At 58.0% G+C, this 13,664-nt stretch overlaps 1 protein-coding gene across 5 annotated transcripts in view; it reads right to left on the bottom strand.

Annotated features, from left to right (window-relative positions):
• Nucleotides 1–5,545: 5,545 nt before the first annotated feature.
• EIPR1 (EARP complex and GARP complex interacting protein 1) overlaps nucleotides 5,546–13,664 on the bottom strand; it is an 88,580-nt gene continuing 80,461 nt past the window's right edge. For 2 of the 5 annotated variants that reach the window (XM_033838060.2, XM_033838059.2), the window contains 5 exons: nucleotides 12,211–12,347; nucleotides 9,558–9,725; nucleotides 8,210–8,362; nucleotides 7,726–7,848; nucleotides 5,546–6,104 (listed from right to left, as the gene is read on the bottom strand). In XM_033838060.2, coding sequence (XP_033693951.1) covers nucleotides 5,930–6,104; nucleotides 7,726–7,848; nucleotides 8,210–8,362; nucleotides 9,558–9,725; nucleotides 12,211–12,347 — 756 coding nt within the window. In that variant the 3' untranslated portion in view covers nucleotides 5,546–5,929. The other 3 variants (XM_073791627.1, XM_019943341.2, XM_033838061.2) reach the window with 3 other exon arrangements.

Below are 13,664 nucleotides of genomic sequence, written 5' to 3'. Positions count from 1 at the left end.
AATAAAATAAATTTATTTAAAAAAATAAAATAAAATGACTCGGTTTATAAAGCATACATATATAAATGTGAAAAAATAAGTAAACATAAAACATCAAAAAAGAAAAAAAATGGGGGGACGAGCCCATCTCAGGCTAGATCCACCAGTGAATGAGTTTCATTTCTTGAGTTTTGAGGACTGAGGGTCTGTAGCCAACCTTTGCTTTGCCTTGACCTCGGGGTCCGCCTGACCCGGGTACTGGCGAGGCCCACCGCCCCGGGCAGGCGTCCCAGCTCGCGTCCGTGCAGAGCCTGCGCGCATTCAGTCAGCGCCCAACGTGTGCAGCGTGACGCTCTTGGTCGTCTCAGTCCAGTCGTGAGCGTGGGAACGGGCAGCTGCTGTGACGGAGACTGGGGGGCCGGCCTCTCTGATGGGGCCCCCCAGGAGGCGAGGGGTGCAGGCTAGGGGTGTGGGACATGCGCTGGGCCTGAACTGCAGAAGAACCGGCGGAGGCAGCCAGGGCACGAGGCGGGGCTGGGTTGGAGGAGGCGGGGCCGGCCGTGCAGAGCCCAGCAGACCCCGGAGGGACCCTCAGAGTCTGTGCTGAGCACACAGGATGCTGCCCAATGCGGGGCTGGGCCTGGGCCTTTTGGGGAGTCGGTGCAGCCAATGGGTGGAGGGCGGGCGGCCGTCTGCAGGGAGACAGCAGAGGCCTGGAGCCCGAAGGCTGCTCCAGACACAGGCCCACGAGGCGCCGTGCTCACTCCTCCCCACCCACTGGAGGGAGCCCAGCTGGGCTGCTGAGCGGCTCACGACCTGATGGCGTCGTGTTTTAGGAGGCGTGGGGCTGGGTGCTGGGTCAGCCATGACCTCGCGCCGCTACCGGGGCTCCAGGGGGTGAGCCTGGGGTGCGGCCGGAGGGAACCCAGGAGCAAGAGGCCTCACGACAGAAGGACAGGGAGCGGGCAGCCCTGCAGGGGCCACAGGCGGAAGGCCCACCTGGCCCTGCTCTCCTCAGCCCCACCCCAGGGCCCGGCGCCTAGCAGTCCACGTGTCCCCTCAGCCCCCTGGCGGACACACGTCCAGACCGAGCCCGCTGCCCGTTTGCCCATCCCGGTCCACGTGCCTTGATCTGGTCTCTGCCCATGTTCTCGTCATTCTTTTGTTTTTCTTGTTTTTTCCTTTATTTTGGTCCTTTGATTCTCTTCCCCCTTTCCTGGAATCTTCACATCGTTTTCTGTGCCGTGTGTTTGCCCATCCGGCCGCAGAGGCAAGGAGGGGGCCCGGGGTGGGGGGAGGGTGGGGGAGGACCCCGAACCTCCGCTTGGAAGTTGCTTCTTCTGTTGCAGTGAAAGCTGCTCTGCTAGACTCCACCTTAGGGCTGTCCTGACACTTGGTGGCAGGCCCCCAAGAGCACACCAAGCATTTAAAGGCAGCCCTACTCCCCCACCCCAGCTTTTCCACCTCCAGACGACATGGCTCTTGCCACGTGTCACAGACTGGGGCCTGCCCTCGGCGCGCCCATGGCCCCGGCTGGGCGGCCGCAGCTCCCCGCCAAGCAGGAGGATGGAAGGAGGCCCAGAGGCCTAGCTTGGGAAACAATCTGGGCACCGCTGGAAATAAAACATGCATGTTCATCCCAAGCTCCTGACTTATCCCCCCACCCCACGTTTCCCTTTTGGTAATCACAAGTTTGTTTTCGACATCTGTAAGTCTGTTTCTGTTTTGTAAATATAAGACAGATAACCAACAAGGACCTACTGTACAGCACAGGGAACTCTGCTCAACATTCTGGGATAACCTATGTGAGAAAAAAAGCTGAAAACGGATAGATAACATGTATATGTATAATTGAATTACTTCAATGTACACCTGAAACTAACACAACATTGTAAATCAATTATACTTCAATAAAATTTAAAAAGGATAAGACACATTTGACTAAATGCAATAAATTTTTGTATAGTAAAAAGACAAAACAAAAAGATTAAATTTGACAAATCCAAATGTATACATTTAAAAAAAAATGCAAACATTCCCTCTGCATCGTCACATCTGCCACGCCCTTCTGTCTGGTCCCGGACACGAAGGCCATCAGGCTGCATACGGTGAAGGAGGGGAGCCCACGAGATCCGTGTGGACGGGGAGGCGACCAGGGCCCAGGGCTGCCCCAGGCTGCAGCAGAGCGCCACAGGCCCGTCCACTCCCAGCTGAATCCCTGCACCCAGAGACGGCTCTGTTTACCTCACAAAGACGTCAGCAAGGTGGACCGCGTCACGTATTTGAAAGTGTGCACATTTTACAACACGACTGTTATCTGCACCGACTCACAGGGGACCCACTGGATGATGTGATGGCCGTGGGTTTGAGAGCAGCAGCCCTGGGTCTGGGGCTTGGTGCCCTGGCGTCACCGCTTCCCGCAGCCCGATCACTCTCCCCTCTCGTCCTGCAAACGACCAGCGTTTAAACACGTAGCTGTCGCCATTCTCGAAGCGGACAGCAGCCCTGCTGGCCCCTGCCTGCTGCGGGACCGTTCGCAGGCTGCCGACACGTCTGCCGGCTTATTCCTCCCCATTCTCTCTTGAACCCACTCCACCTGCTTCCCATGACAGCTGCCATGTCAGGTTCCCCAGTGACCCCCATGCTGCCAGGCCAATGGGCTCTCAGCCCACCTGACGCCCCACAGCGACACTGACAAAGCAGACGGGCTTGCCAGCTTCCAGAACACCCCACACACCGGGCCCTCCCAGCTCCCGGCGGCCTCTTCCCTCCCCTTGGCTGTATCCCCTGCGCCCAACCTCACGCTGGGGCTCGGCCTCTGGTCTTCTCTCCAGGGATGCCGTTGGCCCAGAGCTCCACACGCCCATCCGCACCAGGAACACAGACTCCCACCTCCGCTCGCCTGGCCTGGACCCCACCCCACCCGTCTCATGTCTCCAAGCATCTGGTTGGCTGGGCCACTTGACCACTTCACAGGCATCTCAAACTCAACCAAAGCCGGCTGCTCATCTTCCCGTCCCACCCCCCAGCCTCCTCCTCTGGTCCTTCCTGTCTCGGTCACCGTCCTAGTTGCTCAGACCAACCCCCTGGGCCCTCCCTGGTTCCTCTCTCGGCCTCACACCTACTCTAATCTGTCAGTAAACTCGACGGCTCCATCTGCCAATCCATCCAGAAACCAACCACCTGCAGGCATCTCTGCACCAGCCCAGCCAGCGTCACCGGCACGTCTGCACCCCAGGCTGGCTCTCTCGCTGCTCTGCGTCTGCGTCTCCACAGGGACACGCTAAATTATGTTGCAGGGAGTTCCGGTCCCTGATAAGATGGAGGAGGCTCTCCGAAAATGCAGCCACACGCGGACAGGACTTATGAACAGCTCTCTCCTGTCATTTTAGGAAAACGGAGGCTTGTTCTCTGGCATCCCAGCCTCCCAGGCGATTTTTGTGCGGCAGTGGGACAGTCTGCAGAAGCCTCGGACTGGGGGAGGGACGCCTCCTCTCCAACTGCCCGGAGGCTATGTCCCGGGAGGGGGCCCTGCTCCCTCTCTCTGTTTTCCCACCGCTGGCCGGGCGGCTCCGGCATGGAGACGGTGCAGCAGAACAGGGGGAACAAAGACGCAGTCGATGTGTAAAAAGGAAAGCACCAGAAAGATCTCAAGAGAGGGAGGAGCTCGTGAAAGCACCCCATAAAGTTGTTCAGGAACTCCTCAGTAATAGACACACAGCTTAGCAGAACAGGACGGTCCAGAAATAGCCCTGCACAAATAGGGCCAACTGACTTTTGACAAAGGAGCAAAAGCAATTCAATGCAGGAACTACGGTCTTTAACAAATGGTGCTGGAATACTTGGATATCTATAAGAAAAAAAAAAAACCCCACAACCAAAACCTCACACCTTATTTTAAAAACTCAAAATAGATCATAGCTCCAAATATAAACTGTGAAACTACCACTTTTAGAAGAAACATTGGAGAAAACCTTCCTAACATTGGATTTGATTCCAATATTTCAATCTATATAAAAAAAAAAGTTGGGTAAGTGGGACTTCAACGAAACTCAAAACTTTTGCTCTGCAGAGACGCTGCTAAAAGGATGAAAAAGAGAAGACAAAATCTGGGAGAAAATATTTGCAAATTACACAGCTGGCCAAGGACTTTTATCCAGAATATGTAAAGAACGTTCTAAATCTAATGGACTTAAACACAATAATTAACAATCGATGTAACTTTAAAAACGGGCTCCACCAAAGAGGACACGCAGGTAGATGGTGAGTTAAGTGTGCGGAAAGCCGTTCCACATCACTGCAGGGAAGCACAAGTGACAGCACCCCATGCCCGTGGGCGGCTGAGAAAGCTGAGCACCCGCCCGCGGCCCCGCGGGAAGCAGTGCAGCAGTTTCCTCCCATAGAGCCCAGTGCTTACACTGGTCAGCGCTGACCCTGCGGCAGGGGCTGCCAACTTTTTTGTAAAGGGTCGGACAGCAAAGATTTTAGGCGCTGAGGTTGCCTGGCCACTGCTGCACGTGTGCAAAGCACATGAGTAAGGGCGGTGCTGCGTGCCAATAAAACTTTATTGACAGAAACAGGTGGTGGCAGGGATTTGGCCCCCATGACCTCAGGCTATAGTTTGCCAACGCCTGCCCTGGAAAATGAAAACTTCTGTTTACACAAACACGCATACACAGAGCTTTACAGCAGCCGACAGCTCCAGCAGGACTGCAGACCCCACGTGAGCCCAGAGCTTTGCCTCGGTCGCTGCGGAGCTGGAGCACCTAGCGCGGCGCCTGGCACACAGGAGGCGCTCAACAAACACCTGTTTGTTGAGGACTTTCATTAGAGCTGTTTTGCACTCCTCACAAACGCAGGTCTTCCCTGGAAGCAGAAATGCTGAAGGGCCTTAAACACCACCACCCCCTGCCTGCCCCTCCACCACGGCCCCATCTGTCCTCCGCTCACCCACGGTCCCCACTCTGCCCACAAACTCTTACCCCTGAAAAAAAGAAACAAAACCCAGACGTGCCTCTCTGGGCTCACAGTGCGGCTAGAAACCACCACACAGACACTCCGGGGACGACAGATGGCTTCAGCGTTTAGAACGAGTCCATTCTCAAGCTGAAGCCCGTTGTGAAAAAAGGACTACGCCTGACAGCCATCTCGGTACAGACGCAACACCTGGGCAGGTGAGGCCACGCCCAGAACAGACCCCTGGACCCGCGGGAGGAGGAATAGGCAAGAGTCCCGTGCTCAGAGTTTTAGGATCACCTGACAACGTGGGGTTTCAACAGGTAAGCGTGCTGCATGACCCGGGAACACGCATGTGACCTCCAGGCGATGAGGATGCCATCGGAGTAAAGGAACAGGACCCAGTGGGGCACCATGCCCGGGGACGGGGTCCAAGGCCGGCAGGAGACCCCTGGTCACTGACAGCGTCAGGGCTCCCCCAGGCCAGGCCCGAGCATGGGCAGGTCAAGCCCAGGACGAAGCACGGGAGGCCCATCTGCCTTTTTTTCTGGGCCAGCACGGAGAAAATTAACAGAGACCGGGTGATGGGGCCATACCGGGGGCAGAGCTCCTGAAGAAAGAGCTGGAGCCCATGCAGCGTGGCCCTGCTCCTTTTATTTCATTTTTAATCTTGAGAGAAAGATGAGTCAACATTATGGAAGCAAATTACAGTGAGACTCCCGACAGCCTTAAAAGCAAGAAGAGGAAGTAGGCAGTGACCAGGCAGAGGCCAGCCCGCGGAGCCCCAGCTCGGTCTGGGGACAGTGTTTCCGCTTCCATCAAGTGGAGGCTTCAGGTGCCAGTGGTCGGCTGGCAGATGCTCCGTCACTATTCACAGGTGCTCGCATCAGAGCAGAGTGATGCTGGCTCTCCCAGACGGGGCTCCGCCTGGAAAGCCAACACCCGCCACACGGCTGCCTGCGGCTGGGAAGCTGCCCAAGGACGGCCTGGCGGGTCAGAGCAGTATGTGGTACTTCAGCGCCCGGGGCACCCTGTTGATGACCAGCCTCCCGTCATAGCTCAGGGAGGCAAAGAGCCAGGGGTCGGCTGAGGACCAGTCCACGGCGTACACGCTGTCCTCGTGCTCCTCATAGGTGGCAATGACGCTGTCCTGGGGAGGCTCCTGGCTCCTATAAGGCACCAGAGACACGCGTGCGTGAGTGAGGCGGGCGCCCTGCCCAGCGGTGGCAGCAGGCCTGGTCTTCTCACCTGCGTAATCGGGCAGTCCCCAGGAGCCGAGGGGGCCAATGGGGGTGCCCCTGCGGGAGCCCAGAGCCATCCCGTCCCCAGCCGTGGGCCCTCGCGGCTCGTGGGGGGCCCCCTACCGCCTAACACCTCCCTCCGCGGCTCTGCAGCAGGACGTGCTCGGGCTCAGGGAACGGGGGCTGGGGAACGTTCATGGGGCTAAGTGGACAACAGCCAAAACTCCTGTGACGTCTGCCAGAGGGATCTGGGGACCGGCCGGCACAGGCCCCTGGGGTGGGCATGGGGAGCCCTGCTCAGGACGAGGGTGAGGGGCCGGCAGGCCCTGGCCTGGGCTGTGACACCTCCCGGCACCCCGTTCACATGAGAGTCGCTAGCCCCTTCCCTGGGACGCCTGCCCGGGTGGTGCTCACGTGCGCAGCCCTGTGTGGGAGCACGCGGAGCCGGGCCGCCCGCCTGGGCCTCCGAGGTCACAGGCCTGCCACATGCCGGGCTGCTTCTCCACCCAGCAGGGCCTCCTCAGCACTTTTCTCCCCATTTCGTGGCTCTTTCTACCCAAGGAGCTCTCAGCAATCTGGGACTTTTCCCAGGAGACAGCCCGCTCCATGCGCCCCCGGCTCGGACCCTCAGGCATCCCATGGCCTGACCCCCCCAGGAAGCCAACCTGTGGTGGCCAGCAAATGCCCGGGTACAGAGACCGCATACAAGTCCTCATGGGACTCCCATTCTCCTGAACTCACTGAGACATGGGGACCAACCCCAGGAGCAGGCCTGCGGGAAACCGTGGAGGCACCTCGCACCAGTGCCGTTGCCCGGCACGCCTGCCAGCCACACGCGCCTTCCTTCCTAGTGCGCTTCTCTGAAGCTGCCCACGTGCAGGCAGGACCCCTGGATTAACACACGGGGCCAACGAAGGGGCCACCAGCTCTGTTCCCGGTACAGACAGGGCTCGGACGCCTGCTTGGCCGTGAGAAGAGAGGACAGTAGAAAACATCCAAGCCCTGCACGTGGTAGGTTGCCGGACTGAAGCCGCTGCAACTGTATCTAAATACTCAGTTTGAACAGAAAAATGATTGTGTTTCTCTCGAGAGAGACAATCGGTAGACTGCCACCAGCCAGCTTCTCACACAGGAATTTTAGGCTCATCTCAGGTGGGCAGAGGAAGAAATCAGACAGCAGAAGTGTGAAGAGTCTCCAAACAGAACGACAAACCCCTCTCGTATTTTACGGCTCAGGCCACTCAGCTCGACAGGGTTTTATTCCAGAACCTCCTCCCCTGGAGGCGGGAGACTCAACTCCACGATCTGAATCACAACAGGAAGCAGCCGCCGCACACGAAGGTGCATCTACTCCAGGAACAAGACGTGTCTCCTTTACACCCACGCTGCTGACAAAGGACACGGGCTCACCCCGCCACCGCTGCCCTGGACCAGGCCGCCCTGTGTGAGCCCCGAACCCCAGGACCCCACAAGTCTTGGGGTGCGACCCCATTGTGAAGAGAGAGCCTCCAAGCAGAGCAATTAGGATTGGAAAGAGTTTGGAAAATACTCAGCCAACATGGTGAAGCCGTGGGAACAGTCAGCGAGGTTTCCCGCATGGCGCCCAGCGTCTCGGGGGAAGCAGTGCGGGGGGGCCGGGCCAGGTCTGGGCCCGAGGTCCTCGCCTTGACACCTGCCAGCGAGGGTGGCCAGTCCACGACCCGATCCAGGACGGCACGGCCAGGAGGGACGCCCGCCACTGCCTCTCCCACAGGGTGTTACGAGGGCCGGCGGAGGTCGCTTCTCACTCCCCAGGGCTGCAGACGGGCCACGGTCCTCACAACCTTACGTGTGACGCTCAGTAAGAACGTGGACAGACACACGTTTCAGAGGCCACAGCGGACGGCGCGGCTCGGCTGCCCTACCCGACTCCATGACTCCACGGCCCGCAGCCCGCGCCTGCGGGTGGACACGCCCGACACCAGCCGCAGGGACCGAGCCACGCCCACAGCCACGCCCATGCACCGAGAGCCGCCGCACCGGAGCGCGCTCACCTCTCCTCTTGCTCGCTCAGGTCGTCGTCATCCACCAGGTGGCCGAAGGGCTCGGAGGAGATGGACACCATGTTGGAAAGGATGACCCTGCTGTCACTGCTGCCCGTGAGGACGAGCTGGTCGTGCGAGTGGTTGTATCGGACGCCCCACACCCTGTGGGAGGACAGGGAGGCCGGGTCCCACCCGCTCGTCTATCAGTGGGTGGCTCCCAGCAGGGGCAGGCGCGCGGCACGGCTCTGAAACCTTCTGAATCCTGACTAACGGAGACCAAATGGCAGCATGGATCCCAGGGGGTAGGTTTACTGCTCAGGAGCCACACAGGCTTTCCAGAATTCTAAAGGCAAAGGCTGCCCAAGAAGCAAAATACGGACTAGAGAGAACCTGTGACATAGGTCGCACCCCAGGGCAGCCTCCCAAGGGCTGCTCTCTGGCCGGGTCACTAGGCCCAAGAGCTTGTGAGCTGGGCCGCCCGCCGGCGGACCCAGGGGACAGCGGAGAGCCGGACTGCTGCTCGGGGCCAGGGGACGGAGCGCCTCCCCAGACCGCAGGAATTACGGCCACTCACTGAACCTGTCCAAACCATACTCCAGCATTCAGGTGGTAAATACACACACACACAGATATGCACATGCACACAAGTGCACACACACACAAGCATACACACCCATACGCATGCACGAAGCATACATACACCAGTACACACGAACATGCACACATGCACAAGCACATGCATGGAGACAAACACGTAAGCACACACACATACATACAAGCACACACAAGCATGTACACACAACATGCCTTATTTGAATAAAAACTGCCTCATACTATGCACGATTTTCTATGACTCGATCTCTTTCACTTAGCAAAAAGTAGCCAGCACATGGCATATACGTAAAAACAGCGTCTCAGGGAGAACGGCCAGTCTGGGGCACTCTGCATGTCCCTGCACACGGCCATCCCGCACTCCCTCTGAGAGTGGCGCCATCCCCGCTGCAGTGACGCCACTGGGCGGACTTGACCAATCCCCTGCTGCCAGGCCCTGGGCAGCTCCCGGCCTCCCTGCGCTGTGCACAGTGCCACGTGGACATCTGTGCATGCTCATTTTTGCCTATTTGAACCGGCACTATTTCAAGAGAAAACAGAATCTAGTGTTTTCCTTCTTTTCCTATGTTTACGAATCACAAACATTCAGAGTTGGAATTAGCGTTCCTTTAGGAAAAATAAAACGGGGTTGATTGAATGATTCACAGCAGCACAAACTAAGCTGGTTTGTGCCTTTCCAAACGGTGAAGTAATTAGCAAAATAAATTGCCTAAGCCCCTCCCCCAAGCGGCCGCGAGGAACGCACCAGTGGGAGTGCTCCTCCAGCGTCTTGACGGGCTCGGTGACGTTGCGGGTGTCCCAGAACTTCACCCTGCAGTCATCCCCGCAGCTGGCCAGGTAGTACTGCTTGTTGGGGTTGAAGTCCAGGTCCCGCACCAGCTGACCGTGTGCACTCTCAATGCAGTAGATTTGGCTGTGCAGGGGCGGAGGGGATGGGCACAGGTAAGAGGTGGGACGAGGGAAGCCAGTGACTGCACCCTGCACCTTCTCCCGGACGCCGTCCAGCGCAGGATCCAGGCGGGGCGCTCCTGTGCGCAGGCCACGCCTGCGACCCTGCAGAAGGGTGGCTGGTTGGCGGCGCTCAAAGGTGTGACCTGGAATCTTGAGGATGAGAGCGATCCGGAGGGATGAGACTGCCACGGAGAAGCAGAGACAGACTCCGGACAGAAAGGCTGACCAACGTCTGGAAGGACGCAGCGAGACAGAAGGAAAAGGGAGGGGCTGGGAAGCGGAATACAGCGCTGTTGGTGTCGGGAGATGGAGACAGAGAAAGGAAGGAAAGGTTGGGAAAGCTGTAGAAACACCGAAGGAAACAGTGCTCGTCACGGCTGGGCCTCATCCTCGCACACAACCCAGTGCCGACACTGGGCGAGGGCGGGCATGGGGCCGAATCGGCCCCACCGCTGTTCAGAGCTCACGTGTGCCCATACGTGTGCATGCTTGCACGTGTGTACACAACGCACAAGCATGCACACAGCAGCCGTACACACATGCACACGCATGGGCACCTATGCCCACGCGTGCACGTGTACACACCCACATGTGGGTGCACCAGTGTGCACAGAGGTGCAGGCACACATGCACACACAGACCTAACAAGCCCCGCCATCCACCTCCAGGCTGCTCCTTGCAGGGTGTGGAATCAGAATATTCCATCTCCTACAGCGACCCCCTCTGATATCACAAACGCAAACCAGAGGTGCAGGTCACCTGAGGCAGGACAGTGGCTTCAGACGAAGAGCTTGTGTCCCAGCAGGATGGACAGGGGCCCCCGCCAGTCCCAGAGCCGGCCCCGCGAGACACCCCGTCCACTCTGCCCGCTCCACTTCCTCCCTCGGCTGTGACTTCACCTCTCCTGCAAACACTGGACCTCGTGCTCTGCACGGCTCCCACTGGGACTGCTCCCGTAACCAGCTCCCTTGCCCGAAACCAAGGTCTCCACAGTCCCATCTCACGCCAGATGACCTCAGTCCTTTTCATCTTTTCTCCCATGTTGGGTTTTCTGGCCCCAAACCACTTTTAAATCTTGAACCGGTTTTTACATCCTGAACCTTCCCAATAGCCTAATATTTTTTCCTAAAATAAGATACCCGAACCTTAAGATCTTCCGAGTGAAACAGGGAAATGAATAAAATTAAGCCCGGCGAGGTCCTAGGGAGCTGGGGAGAGTCACACAGGCAGAGAGTATCGACTCAGGCTTTCCTGGGGCTCTGGGGGCAGCGATCTGAATACAAAAGCACAATACATTCCAGAAGCAGCGCTGAAAGCACCAACACCCAGGCTGTTTGCAGAAGAGACACAACGCCAAGGAGAAGAGCCCCCGGGTCGCCTGCTGCCCATCCCCCCCCAGGGACGGCAGGCCAGGGGGCAGCAGGGCGCTGCCTCCCAGGGCCCCTCCTGCCCCCTGGCTTTGGGGTCTGTAATGTCAGTCTTCAAGGTTCTCATCTAGATACCGAAATCTACACATCCTTCAAAGAACAATGAAAACGGAAAAAGATAGCCACAGGCCCTGGAGGAATGGATTCCAGTTCCGACATCCAAGCGCACAGCTTTCAGCTTCTGATAGGAAACCCAACAACCCCCCCCCGCCCCGCCCCCGCACAGACACACAGAGACACACACACACACACACACACACACACACACACACACACACACACACACACACACACACACACACACACACACACACACACACACACACACACACACACACACACACACACACGTCGAATATTGATTACCCCCTGCGCTTTCAGAGGGGCCGTGGACCTAGATTTAAAGCTGGGTCCCCACCCTCAAAGGCAACACGAGCTATTTCACGACATCCATCTTTGTGGCTTAGTGATAAATTACGGTGTGCTGAGGGGATAAACTGTATCTTAAAAAAGACTGCAGGGCCCTGTTGCCATGACAACAGTGTGCACACCACCACTCCTTTGCTGTCAACGCCACACCTGGCACAGAAAAGCAGCTCTCCCATGTCCCATTAGAAGCACTAGCTGTGTGTGTAATGACTTAAATGACAAACTACGACCGCCCCATGGGTGTGCATCTTGAAGGTGCAGAGATGGTCGAGCTCCATGCTTAACCAGGGGACGGCAGCCCTCACCTTGTGGTCGCCGACCATGGAGACCGAGAGTCTGCGGTCACCACCTCAGGCCTGAGCTGCTACAAAAGCCTGACCTTGATCTCCACCGGAGACCGCCGCTGCCGCCGAAGGGCGCCCACAGGAACAGGACCCATGGCGCGGGTGCACTCAAGATGGGGCGGAGAAAGAGGACGAGGCGTACGACTTCCCACAAGCCCGAGGCCAACACAGACAAGCCACATGGCCTCAGCACACGAGCCCTGGTGGATGGGCGCGGGGGGCAGGGAGGGGAGGGACCGTCACTGACCTCATGGTCCGCGTGTCCCACCCTCGGACAGCCGTGTCGTTCGCTGTGGCCACCTGGGTGCAGTTGTGATGCGGGCTCCACCGCCCCGTGGTGAACTTCAGCTGTCCCTTCCCTTCCAGGGACGCCGAACTGGCCAGCTGCAAATTGGGTGATGTTTTCAAAGGAAGAAGAAAAGACAAGTAATTTGAACTCTATTCAGAGCATTTAAGAGGATATCTTGTATGGGCTATCGTTGAAGATAATTACTGAAAATAATTAGGAAGCTCTGTCTTTGTTTCCTCCCCTTAGAAGTCAAGAATGTTTGAACCTTATTTGGAAAAAAAAAATATAAAACTGAACACAGCAAAAAATAGAAGGCACGTTAATAGAGCCTCTATCAGACAGGACTTGCCAGTGTGGGATTAGGGAGAATCCGCTCAAATCTGAAGACAACACGCACCAGCTCCGTCTGGCTTCCTCCAAAACCAAGGACAAGGCCCGCCGGTCCGCACGGCCAACCCCAGGTGGAGGAGGACAAAAGGCTGCGACCCACCCAGACGTGTGCTCAGACGTGTGCCCTCCCCTCCCTGCTGCGAGGATCTCGGCGTCCGTTACTCGGGGGTTAACTAAACCCCAACAGGTAACGGACAGTGGAGACCCTCGAGACCACCAGCGCAGTCGAGGTCGGGCCCTGGTGCAAGCCTGGGAGAAGGGCCCCCTCCGCCCCCGACCCCGCTGCCCCACCGGCCCTCCCGCTTGCCGTCTACGATCTTATGCACAAAGGCCTATCACGCGGTGGCGTCTGGAGGCAGGAGGGCTCCAGGCTTGTCTGTGGTCCTCAGGTTACTCGACCCTCCGTGATTCACTTCACTTTACCCTGAACACTAGCCTCGCCCTGCGGACCCTCTGAGAGGGACCCGGGCACGGCCACGGCAGCACTGGACAGAGGCCCGAGGGTGTCATCGGGCTCCAGACTTGGCCCCGGCCGGGGTGGGCGCACGGAGTGGGCGGTCAGTGCGAGGGGATGGAGCAGAAGCCTGGGGAAAACAGCCAGTTTCCGCTCCAGAGAGCCTGGCCCAGTTAAGAAGCCTGACAGCGGGCACGTCTTTAAAAACGACTTCCGAGTGAGAGCCCCACTTACTCTAGCACCCACTGCAGCAGAGGCCGCCCAGCCAGGACACGCTGACCAGCCGGCAGCGGCAGCTCGCCTCTCTCGGTTCTGGACAATTTCGTGTCTCAACCTGCCCCAGAAAAATCCTTCTCCCAAAAACCCATTTTCCTGTCTCACTGATTCAGCAAATCACGTGGATGATGGGCCTCTGAAGTCCTCGCGGGTGCACACGCCCCCCTCCCGGGGACTGAAGGGCTAGAGCTGACGGGAGGAAGGAGGACGGGTGTCTGTGCCCGTGAGCACGGGGGGAGGGACGGGAGGGACATGTCACATCTCTAAGGAGACGCGCAGGCGGCTCCTGTGT

The sequence above is a fragment of the Tursiops truncatus genome, chromosome 14, assembly GCF_011762595.2.
Source record: "Tursiops truncatus isolate mTurTru1 chromosome 14, mTurTru1.mat.Y, whole genome shotgun sequence".
NCBI lineage: Eukaryota > Metazoa > Chordata > Mammalia > Artiodactyla > Delphinidae > Tursiops > Tursiops truncatus.
The sequence above is the reverse complement of the archived record's forward strand: the minus strand, read 5'-3'. Positions and strand labels throughout refer to the sequence as shown.